The sequence below is a fragment of the Myxocyprinus asiaticus genome, chromosome 24, assembly GCF_019703515.2.
Source record: "Myxocyprinus asiaticus isolate MX2 ecotype Aquarium Trade chromosome 24, UBuf_Myxa_2, whole genome shotgun sequence".
Taxonomy (NCBI): domain Eukaryota; kingdom Metazoa; phylum Chordata; class Actinopteri; order Cypriniformes; family Catostomidae; genus Myxocyprinus; species Myxocyprinus asiaticus.
This window is the reverse complement of record NC_059367.1, coordinates 20,425,754-20,439,795: the sequence shown is the minus strand read 5'-3', so window position 1 is coordinate 20,439,795 and position 14,042 is coordinate 20,425,754. Positions and strand designations below refer to the sequence as shown.

General features: G+C 37.5%; 3 protein-coding genes across 5 annotated transcripts in view; 1 reads left to right on the top strand and 2 right to left on the bottom strand.

The window, feature by feature from the left end:
• The window catches only part of LOC127414972 (potassium voltage-gated channel subfamily KQT member 2-like), a 46,504-nt gene extending 42,235 nt beyond the window's left edge, over window positions 1–4,269 (top strand). Inside the window, exons 17-18 of the mRNA XM_051653396.1 lie at window positions 320–437; window positions 2,253–4,269. Coding sequence (XP_051509356.1) covers window positions 320–437; window positions 2,253–2,909 — 775 coding nt within the window. The 3' untranslated portion in view covers window positions 2,910–4,269. The remainder of the gene's footprint in view (window positions 1–319; window positions 438–2,252) is intronic.
• On the bottom strand, window positions 3,989–9,230 carry si:dkey-183p4.10 (uncharacterized). Of its 3 annotated transcripts, none has more exons than XM_051653357.1 (8): window positions 9,079–9,230; window positions 7,109–8,872; window positions 6,939–7,005; window positions 5,867–6,255; window positions 5,601–5,676; window positions 5,392–5,449; window positions 5,188–5,307; window positions 3,989–4,894 (listed from the first exon to the last, which is right to left on the bottom strand). In XM_051653357.1, the coding sequence occupies exons 1-8, from the start codon at window positions 9,119–9,121 to the stop codon at window positions 4,796–4,798; spliced, it is 2,616 nt and encodes an 871-aa protein (XP_051509317.1). In that variant the 5' UTR covers window positions 9,122–9,230; the 3' UTR covers window positions 3,989–4,795. The 3 variants fall into 3 exon arrangements, with proteins under 3 accessions (XP_051509317.1, XP_051509318.1, XP_051509316.1); XM_051653358.1 differs by having other exon boundaries at window positions 3,991–4,499; window positions 5,867–6,252; XM_051653356.1 differs by having other exon boundaries at window positions 3,991–4,499; window positions 9,079–9,229.
• Window positions 9,231–10,049: 819 nt separating this feature from the next.
• LOC127414969 (deoxyribonuclease gamma-like) lies at window positions 10,050–13,987 on the bottom strand. The gene is made up of 9 exons (XM_051653392.1): window positions 13,850–13,987; window positions 13,348–13,503; window positions 13,116–13,204; window positions 12,949–13,035; window positions 12,264–12,376; window positions 12,031–12,143; window positions 11,794–11,951; window positions 11,541–11,637; window positions 10,050–11,445 (listed from the first exon to the last, which is right to left on the bottom strand). The coding sequence occupies exons 2-9, from the start codon at window positions 13,489–13,491 to the stop codon at window positions 11,365–11,367; spliced, it is 882 nt and encodes a 293-aa protein (XP_051509352.1). The 5' UTR covers window positions 13,492–13,503; window positions 13,850–13,987; the 3' UTR covers window positions 10,050–11,364.
• Between the last annotated feature and the right edge of the window lie 55 nt (window positions 13,988–14,042).

The following is a 14,042-nucleotide window of genomic DNA, read 5'->3' as shown; positions in this document are numbered from 1 at the left end:
TTGTTTGAAAGTGTCATCTTTCCAACAAGAGCTTGTTGAACACATCCCTCATTATTGCATGCTGATTGAAAAGCTTACAGTATTGCATGCAGTATTGCATATATCATTTCCAACCAACTCATGCTTCAGCTGATCTGCAGAAACATTTTCCCATTTTCCTATCGTATTTCCAATTTTTACATTTGCATGCTTAAGTTCCCCACCGTAAAGCTAATTTGTATTAACTTGACAAGGTACAGTGCACAGTTAACCACCGAATTTCAGTGTGTATAAGGGTGTGTTGACTATGTGTCGAAGTGATGGTCTATTGGATCACTAGAGTGGATCAGATTGTGGGAAAAGGAGCCACAGCAGGAGAGAAGGACAAACCTAAGAGTGATGCAGAGATGGCTGAAGACCTTAGTATGATGGGACGTCTGAACAAGATGGAAAAACAGGTGCAATTCTTGGTTTGCACAAAAATTAAGATAATGGCAAATTATTACAAGGAATAAACTTCATGTTTGTAACCACATGTGCAGAGGCAAAATAATTCTACAGTATATGTTAGTAGTATTTTACAATTATATGCTTTTATTTAGCAGATGATTTTATTCAAAGAACTTACAACTTCATTTGTTTGAAAGTGCAGTCTTTCAAGGCCAAGTCTAAAGCCAAGCGTACACTACATGACTTGAAGTCGCGCCCTGTGACTCACAGTTTTGTTTTTGTGTCGCACATTCCACCTCCACCTTTCCACGAGAGCACGGACAACAGCCGCTCCCGTAGGCCCAGGAGACCGAGGCAGCAGGCGGCCATCGAACGTGACACATCCCTCTCCATTCCCTCAGTGGACCATGAAGAACTAGAGCATTCTTTTAGTGGTTTCAGCATTTCTCAGGTCAGGGAAGAGGATTATGTTCCTCCTGTGAGTCTGGGGCTGTTTGGAGGAGGTGGAGGAGGAGTGCTGTGCACCCCTCTCAGGCCGTACCTGGCTGAAGGAAAGTCAGACACAGACTCTGGCCTGTATACACTTGGAGCAACGTCCCCTCTGTCTGGAGGGGGCATTTGGTGACAGGGTAAGGCCTGGTCTGAAGTAGTCTTGAGCTTTATAGGAGCTTTTATTGTGTGGACCATATAAACCCATGGAGAGATGCTATATAAATGAGTCCTTTGCAATCGGAAAATGAATAACGTAAATCCCATCTTGGGTGTGACTACTGACTGCATTGATACAATTGCAGTGGTGGCAGCAAGAGCGAATAAAAAATGTTATGATTTAAAGACCCCACACTCAGAGACCCTTAAAATAACATGGAAGATAAGGATGAGGATGTTCGCACTCACAAAAGGAAAAGATTGTATAAAATGTATAAAAACAGCTGAAAATAATAAAAGCAATTAGGGAGATGTGGGTGAAGTTTTATTTTATTTTCTAATTATTTTTTTTCTTCTGCTATCCTATACCTTGCTCTCCTCTTTCAAAAAATAAGAAAGAGTGGCTCTCACCCATTTTGGTATTTGCAAAAGGAAAAATGTAAGAAAAACAGCTGAAAATAATAAAGACAGCAGGTAGGGAGATGTGGGTGAAGTTTTATTTTATTTTTTGTCTTCTGCTTCCTAATACCTTACCATCCTCTTGCGCTCTCTCTATATTTCATTGGCTGTGGCTTCTTGTTGGTCTCTCGCTCATCGGGACAGTGCGCATACTTGACGACAAGACATCTAGATATCAAGCTGTTTTGGAAACTTTCGTAGCACCTGGGTCTAGTCTCGGCATGTCGCAGGAGTGTGCACGCAACAAGACCGTTGTTGTGAGATCTGAGATTTCTCGTTGTAGACCAGTCGCAGACTCAAAACATCAAAGGAGACGATCTTGAGTCATGTAGTGTACTCTAGGCTTAAGTCAAGATTCAAGTCTTAGTTTTTTGACAAAAATCCAACACAAGTCTCAACACACAAGAGACTCCCATTTATCTAAACATTGTTGTAATATTCTGAGAAAATATTTCTCCTTGAAGGCGTAGTCATTTGTTGTTCTCGAGTCTCTAATTTGGAACTGATGTCAAGTCTCACGTGAATTGCCTGCAGGTCTAACTCAAGACTCTAAACTAAATTTTGAAGTGCAACTCATGTCAAGTCTCACACTTGAGTTTTCCATGTCTGTTGCAAACCAAACACTTTCAAACAAAATAAACTACTAATGGTTTGCCAATTGCAGAAGTTACTTTGCAACATTTAGAAATGGGTGTGGTGGACTCTCTCTTGTTCAGGTAGGAGCAGTGGACCTTAAACTCAACTTTTTGGTCAGTGTATACACCACACATATGGGCATCCCACGTTCTGAGACCGAGGCCCTTCTGGGATGTAAAATGTCTTACCCAGCACCTCCCTACCTCAGCCCAGATGACAAGAGTGAGAAAGCATCGAATGACCAAGAGGAGGATAATAATAATAATAAGAGCTTGTCCCCTATCAAACCTGGCCTAAATAGGACCTCAACTGACAGCCAGTGTCGACCCTCTACCTCATGGCACCAGCGGGAGGAGCTTCCTCTCAATGTGCCTCTCTGGAACAACAGCCGAGGAGTGTCACCAATAGGCACTGATGACCCCTCGCTGTACCGCATCCCACCTCCACCTTTACACGAGAGTGCGGATAACAGCCGCTCCCGTAGGCCCAGGAGACCGAGGCAGCAGGCGGCCATCGAAAGTGACACATCCCTCTCCATTCCCTCAGTGGACCATGAAGAACTAGAGCATTCTTTTAGTGGTTTCAGCATTTCTCAGGCCAGGGAGGAGGATTACGTTGCTCCTGTGAGTCTGGGGCAGTTTGGGGGAGGTGGAGGGGGAGTGCTGTGCACCCCTCTTAGGCCGTATCTAGCCGAAGGAGAGTCAGATACAGACTCTGACCTGTATACACCTGTCTGAATTAGTCTTGAGCTTTATAGGAGCTTTTATTGTGTGGACCATTTAAACCCATTGGAGGGATGCTATATAAACGAGTCCTTTGCAATCAGAAAATGGATAACGTAAATCCCATCTTGGGTGTGAGTACTGACTGCATTGCTACAATTGCAGTGGTGGCAGCGAGAGTGAATAAAAAATGTTATGATTTAAAGACCCCACACTCAGAGACCCTTAAAATAACATGGCAGATAAGGATGTTCGCACTCACAAAAGGAAAAGATTGTGTGTATTCAATGGCATGGATCTTAACTAAAAATCAAACAAGGCACCTCTTTTTTCTTAGTTTGTGAGGTCAACAATGCAATATCAAATGCACTTTACCTTACAATAACTGTAATTTTGCTTCATGAGATATTTATTTATTTATTTGATAGTTTCATTTTCTGAAAAGCATTATGAGACTGTTATGAAAATGAGTAGTTAATCAGGGCTTGTGTTCATTGTAAGCATTTAATGAAAGGTTTAAATGGAAAGGCTCTTTTGGAGAAAATTATTTCAGCCTATGAAAAAGACGATGAGAAGCACTTGATACAGTAGCTGTGCATGCCTTACAGGTACAGTTTCCCTCTTATATTTCTTATCTGTAGGAAGGGAGAGGAATACATTTTTATAGCTACACTGGAAGTCAAAGCACTTTCTGATAGAGACATAATAAAAAAATAAGCAATAATATTCGCAGAAGTCCCTGGTGATGGTCAGAGGAGAAATATCCATGCTATTGTATGTAGTCTGTTTTATTTTTTTTTATTTTTTTTTAGAATTGGACCCTTGCACTATAATATATTTTATGCTGTAGTGAAGAAGGCACTGAATAATAATCAGACCTAAAAATCGATTAACTGCATGGCATGTTTATGGAATATAGCTTGCTGATGACAGCCTAACAAGATGGCATTCCAATAAGAAAGGAATAACGTTAAAAGAATATGTCCCTTTAACTGCAGTCATAATTTTTTCTTGGGTACAAACAGTGGAGGAGGAATATGTTGTTCCCCCAAGTAAAAAAAAGAAAAAAAAAAAAAGAAAAAAAAAGACATACAATGCTTTTTGATTTTTGTCATGTTTTATTTATTAAGGACAGTTTTAATTTGCAAGCAATGTAGGTGTCCTGTAAAGGGAAGATACCACACACATTCACAAATGTATTACTTTTCCAAGCAAAAGGTTACAGTTAAAAGTATAAGTAAAACCTATTTATCTACTTACATAGTCATAGGTAATAAGGAATGACAATGTTATAAGACTTTTTAAAAGCATTTAAAAGCAAACATTACAATATTAGGTTGCATCCTGTAAAGAAATAAAGTTGGTTCTATCTCAGTCTACTGTCTTGTCTGATTTAATAACATAGCTTGATCTTTTGCAAAGGTTTCTTTACCATACACAGAGAGGCCTTGACTTTTATTTTTATGTTTTGAGTAATGTTAAACAGCCAAGATTAATGTAAATTCAGTAGATCCAGTCCAGGCTGTCTGTGGCCCACCAGTAAGAAAGAACTCCCACCACTGTCGCCAGACTTACTGCTAACACTGATTTCAGCAGGACAAGATACTATAGAGAGATCAAGGCAGAGTTTGGTTTAAGTTTAAAATGTTTGTTTTGATTGTCTGGCCTGGTTAAAAATCACTTAAAGGCTATTGCATGATGCAGATTCAAATGCAGCTCATTGCACAGTACATTGTACTTGAGTAATAGCAGTATTTGGGATGAAAATAAACATTTTAAATACAAAAAAACAAAATGAATCAGAAATATTTTATACTCTGCACTATTCGATAGCCACTAATCAAGTAAGCAAATTTGTGGCATCGACCATGTTAACCCCTTTATATGTAAGGTCAGATTTTCTAGCTTCCATTAAAAGATGCTCTTTGAAACATTCTCAAATCATGTTGGATAACGTGGATCATCCGGTTTTGCTCTAACTTGTGGAGAGTCCATGCCAGCTTGAATGCAAGGGGTACATAATTCAATAAAAAAAAAAAAAAATATTCACATTGTTATGCTGATATTATCATTTGAAATTGTTTTACTAAATTAGAAAAATGAAAAATAAAAGCATTTTCAATAGTGGACTTTTGAATCCCACTGTATATCTAGTACAGTACATGTATTTGTATACATCATTTTGTGCAACTAGCATGTTGTCCAGCATAGCTGCAGTTGTATTTAAATTCATAGCTGCTCAAAAAACCTATTGTAAATGCTTTATCTTGAAGGCTAGCACAATAATATTTACCCTATTGCTCTTAGCTTGTTTCTTCAGCTTCTGGCCTGGCTTTTGTAATCCCTTTGGCATGATCTTAAGCCTTCCTTTGTATGAGCGTCTCTCTTGTGGTTCATCAGATTCACTTTGGTCCTGAAACATATGTAGAGAAATAAGAATATGACAGAATGACTCTTTGATAGTTTTGTACTCTGCTGAATGATCTGATACTCTTACCTCAGTCTTTGGAATATTGGATGTTATTTCATCTTCTGTGTTTGATTCCTGTTCACTGCTGTGGGCCAAAATCAAATATAAATTTATTGGTTTGCATGTGAGACAGTGAAGTGTGGTGGCGGTTCTTAAACATTCCAGACCAAAACTTGAGAAAGTATCTATTGTACTTGCTTTTGAAGTGTCTTTAAGCCGCATGAAATCCATCTTACCTATCATCATTATTCTCCTGATATTGAGAAGATTCTTGATCCAAGTTTAATGTAACTCTGTGTCCCCTGTCTGTTGCTGTTGAGAGAGAATTTTACATTCATTTCATTTGGCAAACATTTTCATCCAAAGCAGCTTGCCGTGCATTCAAGGTATACATTTTGTCAGTATGTGTGTTCCCTGGGAATCAAAGCCATGAGCTTAGCGACACTAGCACCATACTAGCAGTTGAGCTACAAGAACATAATATTCATAACTGAACACTTACTATAATTTGGTTCCCTTCCAACAGACTCCTCATAGTATCTATTAAATGCTTCAATTCTGGCCTGTTCCTGCTCCCAGTCCATCTCTGTTTTCTGACCAACATTCTCCAGCTCCTCCATGAGCTTTTCGTTACAGATCACTTTAGTTGAGTTAATTGTATCGAGGTCATCTCCATTAATGTCATGGTCATATTCATTAAGCTTCAGGTTGTCCTCATCCATCAGTAATGTTGAGGGCCAAAGTGTCTCAGGTTCTAGGTTGCTGATATTTTCTCCAGTGTCTGAAACTTCTAAAGGTTCATGGTTGTGTTCTTTGTTGCTTTGGTCTGGTCTGACTGAACTGGACTGTGAAGAATGCAACTCACTTATGCAACTCACTTCCTCTTCACTGCTGTCAGGCAATATCAAATGCAAAAACAGATTTTTACAGCATATACACTACCGTTCAAAAGTTTAGGGTCACTTACTCATTCTTTATTTTGTATTTTATTTTTTCACATTTTAGAATAATAGTAAAGTCATCATAATTATGGAATAATAGAAATGGAAATATGGGAATTATGCTGTGACTAAAAAAATCCAAAATAAATCAAAACTATGTTATATTTTAGCATCTTCAAAGTGGCAACCCTTTGCCAAGATTTTGCAGAAATGTACTCTTGGCATTTTTTCAACCAACTTCTTGAGGTATCACCCTGGAATGCTTTTTAAACAGTATTGAAGGAGTTCCCATCTATATGCTGGGCACTTAGTGGCTGCTTTTCTTAATTATTCAGTCCAAGTCATCCATTTCAAAAACATTTTTTTTTTTATTTTTTATAAAATTTTAGTTTTGTAATTAAATAAATTAATATGTTGGCACAATTATATTTTTGTCTACAAAACTAATTTCAAACATTTAAGCATACGCCTTCAGATCAAAAGATTTTTAAGATCATGAGAAACATTTCAGGCAAGTGACCCCAAACCTTTGAACGGTAGTGTATGTTAGACACTAAAGTGCATCTTGATGAAAAAAACTTTACCTTTTAAGTTCAGGTTTTTTTTTGTAAAGCAAAATGAAAACCATCTTACCTATCACTGTCCTCCTCATATTGACAAGATTCTGGATCCAGACAAAACTTAACTTTGTGGCTCCTACCTGTTGTTGTTAGGAGATAACTTTACCTTCACTAAGTTGTTCAGATTCTTCTCAATAAAATTGAGATTGAGAACTTGAAGATGGTTCACAAACAAGCACCTACCCTCGTTTACCTCGCCTTCAACAGACTTGTAGTATCTGTTAAATGCTTCAATTCTTGCTCGTTCCTTTTCCCAGTCCCTCTCAGTTTCCTCCTCATAATTCTCTAGCTCATCCAAGAAATCGTCTTCTTCATCACAGATCACCTCTTCTCCATTAATGTCCCAGTCATATTCATCAAGCTTCAGATTGTCCTCAGCCATCAAGGACAAAAACGTCTCAGGTAGAAAAGTGTTGATATTTTCTCCAACATCTAAAACTTCTAATGGTTCACTGTTGTCGTTTTGTTCCAGTTTGACAGAACTGGACTCTGAAGGTTTCAATTCACTTTTACTACTGTTTGGAATTTCGCAAGAGTTTATCCCATATACAGAACAAGCTTCCATACTTGAGTCTTCCATTTCAGCTCCAGGAGATGTTGGAATGCCTGACAAACCTATTACATCACATATCCCTGGATTTTGATAAACCGTGTCCTCAATATCCACTTTGTTGCTCTCAATATCCACTTTGTTGCTCTCAATGCTATTCCAGTCTCTAGTAATGTCCTTTGTGAAGGTGTGCTCTTGTTCGGGGAGAGCTATATTCTTTACCTCTTCGCATGTACGAGAAATGGGATCCCACTTTTCCTCTTGGCATTTGTTGTAGTCACCATCACTGCTGATATCACTGTCATAGTCAGGCTGCTCATTTATGTACCCTTCACCGGATATGCCCATTTGGGCAATGGATTGAAAATTCTCAGGGTTTCCAAAATTAGAGATCTCTCCAAAGTCTGAAACCCTCCTGCTATCTTTTTCTGTTTCTAAACTGTCATTCAGGAATTGGTCATTTACACAGACATGCTCACAATCATGCTCTGCATCATATTTGCCAGATATTGCCTCAACGTCCAGCTCTTCATTCTTGAAAGTGGCCATATAAGTTGAAGTTGTGGCTATGTTCTCAATCTCATGGAAACAGTGTACCACCTCTGTCTCACTCAGCTTGCTGCTCATGTCTTTTGGTATCCTACCCTCATGACTTTCACTGCTACCCTCATTTTCACTTTGAGAAAGATCAGAGGGATAATCTGCTAAACCTTCCTCTACTCTCTCATGATCATCTTCTGTAAATTCTTTCATCTCATCTCCAGATTCATCCTCTGTTGAGACTATTGGGCAATCGTGCAATTCTGACTCAGTGCCACTAAAATTATTGTCATCCGATGCATACTGAAAAACATGTTCGGGATCCATTATGTTTTCAAGTTTATCTAGCATCTGGCAGGACAGTAGATGTGATGTTGCTTCCTCCATTACCATGTGATATTCTGCACCCAGATTATTGTGAATTTCTTTTGGAGGAACCAATTGGAGCAAACTGACATATTCTGCCTGATCTTTTTCCATTTGATGGAGGTCTGATGTTTCTGCACGTATCTCAAATTCGCTCTCTTTGCATTCCTCATCATGTACGTTCAATTGCTGGTCTTGAGCTTTCATTTTATTTTCAACTGAATTGTTATCATCCCATGATTCACATACCGTAGATCCTGTCTTCATGGTTTGTTCATCTAATGAGCAGTCCTCACTGTTTTCATAACAGTTCTTCATTTCCTCTTCCTTATCAGCATTTGTTAAGCTCTGAATCTGTGCAAAATCTAGAGCAGATTTGCTGGCATCTCTGTAATTGTGGTTGTCCTCCATGGCTGGCTGTCTTTGAGGTGTATCGTCACTGTGTTCTGTTTCAATGTCATCATCAAAGTGTACATGCTCAAAGTCTGTCTCTGTTTTTAAAAACAGTGTACACATAGAATAAGTCACTGGTTATATTGAGTAAAAAGGCCAAACCTATTTCTGAAAGTCTGAACATGTTTATGTTTTAATGATAACATGTCAAACATAGGTTTACATGTGAGCACCATGATCTGCACTCTAGGTTACAAACTTGTTCATGTTTATAACTACGGTAATAAGAAATAATTAATCTTACCTGGGAATGTGTTGTTCAAAAAATCAGCAATGTTTTGTTCCATCTTGTTTGCACCAAAGCAGACAGTGTAAAAAAATTAATTTCACCTCATGAAGAACAAAATCAAATACAGTCATGACACACCACTGACAGAATGAGACTGCGATGCTTACCTCTTTGTGTCATAGCTGTTTCCTGTCAAAACAGGGCCATGAAAATATGAACATGAACAGAAACACAGATTGAGCGGTTACTGTTCCAAACAAACTTAAAAAAGAGACACATACAATGGAAATTGATTTTATTACATTTTCAGTATGACTCAAAAATTCACCTGTATTTACTTTATTAATTATTTCTTTAAAAAAATATGCATGTGTGTTATGGCTGCAGGAGAGCAGCCTTGCTTGCCATTTCTAGGTCGTGGTTTGAGAAGCACACAACCACATCCTGTCAACTCTAAATTAATATGTCCTCCTTACAAGTTACACAAGCTTTATTTAAAAGCTGCTATGTCTTTCCATACAGACACCTCATCTGATGTAATTGTTTTCAACATGATCAAGATGGTTGGCTTCCATTTTGAAAAGGTTTTTTTGGACTGTAGTTCTGTTCCTTTGTGTAACTGGATTTATGGTGTGAATTATTTATTGATGTTAAAGAGTAAAGAGAGTTCCTCTTTGTCAAGACAGTGTAAGGGGTTGACGACTTGTTAAAAGTGTCAATATGGCCAAAAAAGTGTGACACAACATTAAATCTGTGGATTTTAACACTGATTATTATTATAATTACTATTTTATACAGAGTATGAGTACCGATTCTCACCAGTACTGTAAATGGTGCATACTAATAGTGTTTTTTGTTTTTTTAGTAGTGCTACAATTTTCAAGTACAGTACCGTGAGTCTGAGATATACAGTGAGATACAGTATGAGGAGAGCAGTGTGTTTATTATTTGAATCAGCTGTTATATCCACTGTTAACATCACATACAGGATATTATAGCTAAGCAATACCGTCTGCATCATAAATCAAAATACCTTCTAGACGGTTTTAAGTAATTATTGTGTATAACATTGTACTGGGTAAGAGATGCCTATAGCAATAATATAACATGGCTTTAAGGTGTATTCAGTAAGATTTCTGTTTATGTTGCTCTGACACCTATAGAGGTGTAGATGTAGCATCTCGCAGAAACAGAAGTTCTCAGTTACTGATGTCATTAAATATCCAATTAAGCATCCAATTAAAATGTTTTATTTAAAAAAAAGGCAGATGCTATTTGCACCCCCAGTGCAAATATATTAGTTGCACCCCAACTCTGGTACAAATAATGGTAGATGCTGTTTGCACCCTGGTGCAAATAGTGCAGATACTATTTGCACCCCTAATAAAATACAGTACAGTATAGGGGCATCACTGCAGCGCATTTATTGTGTTTATACAGAGTACCATATACACTTTATACCAACCCCTACACCTAACCTTCCTTTACAAAAATTAACCATGGTTTTACTACAGTAACCATAGCATCACCATGGTATTTTGTAGTAAATTCATAGTAACCACAATATTAAACACTGTTACTATATGAACACCATATTACTATAGTAACACCATTATTAACTGCATCAGATCTATGGTTTCCACCAAAAACATGGTTACTACAACATTAAACTTCCTTTTATATTCATTTTTATGTATTATTATAAGTAGTATTAAAGAAAATATTAAGAGAGGAGACAGGAAACAGAATGGGAAAAAAGAGTGCGACAAACACGGGATCGAACACGGGTCTAAAAGCCACAATCACACCGGCATTACGCCCCACGCAACAGAAGCAATGTTGTAAATTGCAGTTTTTCATAAATTTCTCTTTCCAATAGATTACTGGGATGCAAATAGCCGTGATGTGTGGCAGGTGTTATTTACACCAAGGTGCAAATAGTCACTCTGGGCAAAAAAGAGAGTAATGTTCAGCTGGTCATATAATCTCAACATGGTGAGGACCATTTGTACCTTTTTTCTTTAAAACTGATATGACTAGACTCATCTAATTTTTTTAAATACTATTCTACTAAACTCTTACTCTTTCTTTCTATGTAAAAGTTTTGCAATTAGCAAACTTACTAAGTGCACTTTGTGTAGTAACGTGTCGTTTACACAGCGAAAGTTCTGCATGGTATCAGATGTTGGTACCATAGTACATAGAACAGTACCATAGCATAGTATGAGTACCAGTAAAGCAGCATGTCAGGTACTTCCTAAATCATTATCATTATAAAGCAGTTCTCAGATTTTCATCGTTTCAGAGTTCGTGACGCAGGAGGTAGCGATGGTTCGGTTTTAAATCAACTTCTACGGGATAGTGGTCACTGACTTCCAAAGCCTATGTGCAAAAGAAAAAAACAACAACAATATTTTAATAGATTTTGACAGACGATTAATAATTATTAAATCAATCAGTTTTGCAGTACTGTTTACCTCTTCTTCGGATAGATTGAACTCTTGTTTGAAGTTGAATGGCTGAGCAGATTCTGGAACTATTCCAGAAATGAGTTCTTTGCCATGAATAATAATCCTAAAGCAGTTTAAAAGAGATTGGACTGTTACACCAACATTGGCATGTCATTGTGACTAAACTAGTAACTAGTTTGGAGTTAGAATTCTACTGTACATAAGGTACAGTTAGTGTGTAGGTTGGTTAGAGAGAACTTGTCAGGAGTTGATAGTGGACCTGTCATAAGCGCAGTGTGTTTTGTCACGGACTGAAGTGTCCTGTTCATCTCTAATCAACCAGTGGAACTTTGGGTCACTCCTGAGACGCACGTTTTTCAGTGCTTTATTGGTAACATAGTTGCAAGCTGCATTCAGGTCGCCCAGAAACATCACATTCTAGATAAGAAAGGTAAAAGGGTGTTTATATACACTATCCAGAACATTATATCGATCTTCATGAAGATCTTTGGTTTACCTCAGTTTTCCATTTTTTCCTGACTGCTTGGAAAACATCGTAGAGTGTCTCCATTTCTTTCATTGCATTCTTAGGGCAGGTGTGTTGACCAATGAGGACGAAGTTCTTCACCACTGTAAGAAGACATGACCAGTCAAATTTAATAAGAAGGTGCCTGAGAGAATTATTTGGTAATAATGTGCTTATAAAAGAAATGCTTCATGGAATGTTTTATGACGTTGAGGAGCACATACAGGTTGTGTGTGAACGGATCCATATGATGAACGGTTCTCTGGAGAACTCTTCTGCTGCTGTCTCATTCAACTCTGAATAATGGTATTGCTCTTGCACCTGTAGCAAATCTTTTCTGTGAACACAGCACACAAAAATGTAAAGGGGTAGTTCATCCAAGTCATCATTTACTGACCCTCATGTTGGAATCAAATATTACTTTCTTCAGTGGAACACAAAACGAGTTACGTGTAGCAGAATTTCTAAGGTGCTCTTTTCCATACAATGAAAGTGAATGGTGACCATGGCTGTCAAGCAAAATTTTTAGGGTACATCAGTGAATAACTTGAAGCTGAATTGTGTCATTTCTGCACCTATAAATAGAACAGCAAAATAAACATTTCTTTTTAAACAGCTTTCTGAATACGCCCCCCATCTTGCGCGAACAAACAAGTAGTCCCGCCCCAAATGGGACTGTTACTATGTCAATATTACTATGTCGGTATGGAAGCTCAAAACAAAAAGGAATTTTTATAGTGCCACATTTTGGGGTGAACTATTCCTTTATTATGTTTCTTTTTCTCTTTTTCATATTTTTTTCTCCTCATCAAACTTACTACAAGTTGTTAACAGACCCAGTGTTTTCTGTATTCAGTATGTTGACAACATTTGTGCTTTTTAATACACTTTAACTGTACATTTCATTACCTGTATATGTACACATACTGCTCTTTATATGTTTTCTTCCCCATCCTTTTACTCTCTAAATGGGTGTAAATGTGAGATGTGTCAAACCTGGAAAGGAAATGTCAATAAGAACATTGTCTTGGAAACTCTACATGGATCAGCTGAAAATATACTCTTCTGTACAATACCTATTCAGGTTCTTCAAAAGTGCAGATATGGCTTCACCTCTAGAATCTCGAACCTCCTGAATCAAACTCAGATCACAGCGTGAAATTATCTAGAAAAAAAAGTTGAGTTCAAGAATTAGAACCATTTATTAAAAGCATAGTAGTTATTTAGAGATTGGGACATTCTGGCTGCATCTCGGTGGGCAATATTTAATCTTTCTGGAAAATTCTTATTGTCAATTAATATTTGTACCTTGATCAAAATCTCCATAACCTTCCTGTTGTGGGCTTTTGCCTCCCCATAACTCTGGATGTTGAAGGCGCAGATCTTCAGGGAAATTACAGTGGTCCAAAAACATAATCCCACAAAACAAAATAGCAGATGAGGTGGCCTCATTTATCAGAGCTTCTAGAAATACATGGAGTTACATTAATCACAACTGAATAAAAAAAATTAAAAAAAAACAACAAAAAATACATTTTTGATATTTATATCAGGACTCTGTAATAGAATAGATTCCTGTTACCCTTTTACAGTCTGACGTATGACGTATATTACAGTCTGATGTTGTTTGTCTTGCACAGTTAATGTCTTTTGCTAGCTGTCATTAAAACACAGGCCTACAGAAGTGTCAAATTTTGGTATTGCACTTCCAGGTTTGTATCATGTTGTCATTCAACCATCAACATTTTTATCTTAATCTTTTTAAATCTGCAAAATAATGGCATTTCCGTGAAGACATAAAATGACTTACCCTGTGTGACAGCTTTCAATTATTATTATTATGGAGTTGGGAGTCAATGTTAGAATGGTCTCTGGTTATCTTTACACAGGAAACTATGATGGAAAAACAATGTTGGTCAAGGGGAGGGGCAGTGTGTGAATATGTTTCTTTTTCAAATGAGCTGTGTCAGTGCTCCATTAAAGTGTAGGTCAGTCTGGAATGT

Bases quoted from the DNA above. Each gene is read 5' to 3' on its own strand.
- si:dkey-183p4.10 (XM_051653356.1), bottom strand. From the start codon at position 9,121: ATGGAACAAAACATTGCTGATTTTTTGAACAACACATTCCCAG. The intron at 8,873-9,078 runs GTAAGATTAATT...TTTTAAAAACAG, and splicing joins TTTGAACAACACATTCCCAG to AGACAGACTTTGAGCATGTA. The intron at 5,308-5,391 runs GTAAGAGTATCA...CATATGTTTCAG, and splicing joins CCAATATTCCAAAGACTGAG to GACCAAAGTGAATCTGATGA.
- LOC127414969 (XM_051653392.1), bottom strand. From the start codon at position 13,491: ATGAGGCCACCTCATCTGCTATTTTGTTTTGTGGGATTATGTTTTTGG. The intron at 12,144-12,263 runs GTATGTGCTCCT...GTCTTCTTACAG, and splicing joins GATCCGTTCACACACAACCT to TGGTGAAGAACTTCGTCCTC. The intron at 11,446-11,540 runs GTAAACAGTACT...TTTTGCACATAG, and splicing joins TCAATCTATCCGAAGAAGAG to GCTTTGGAAGTCAGTGACCA.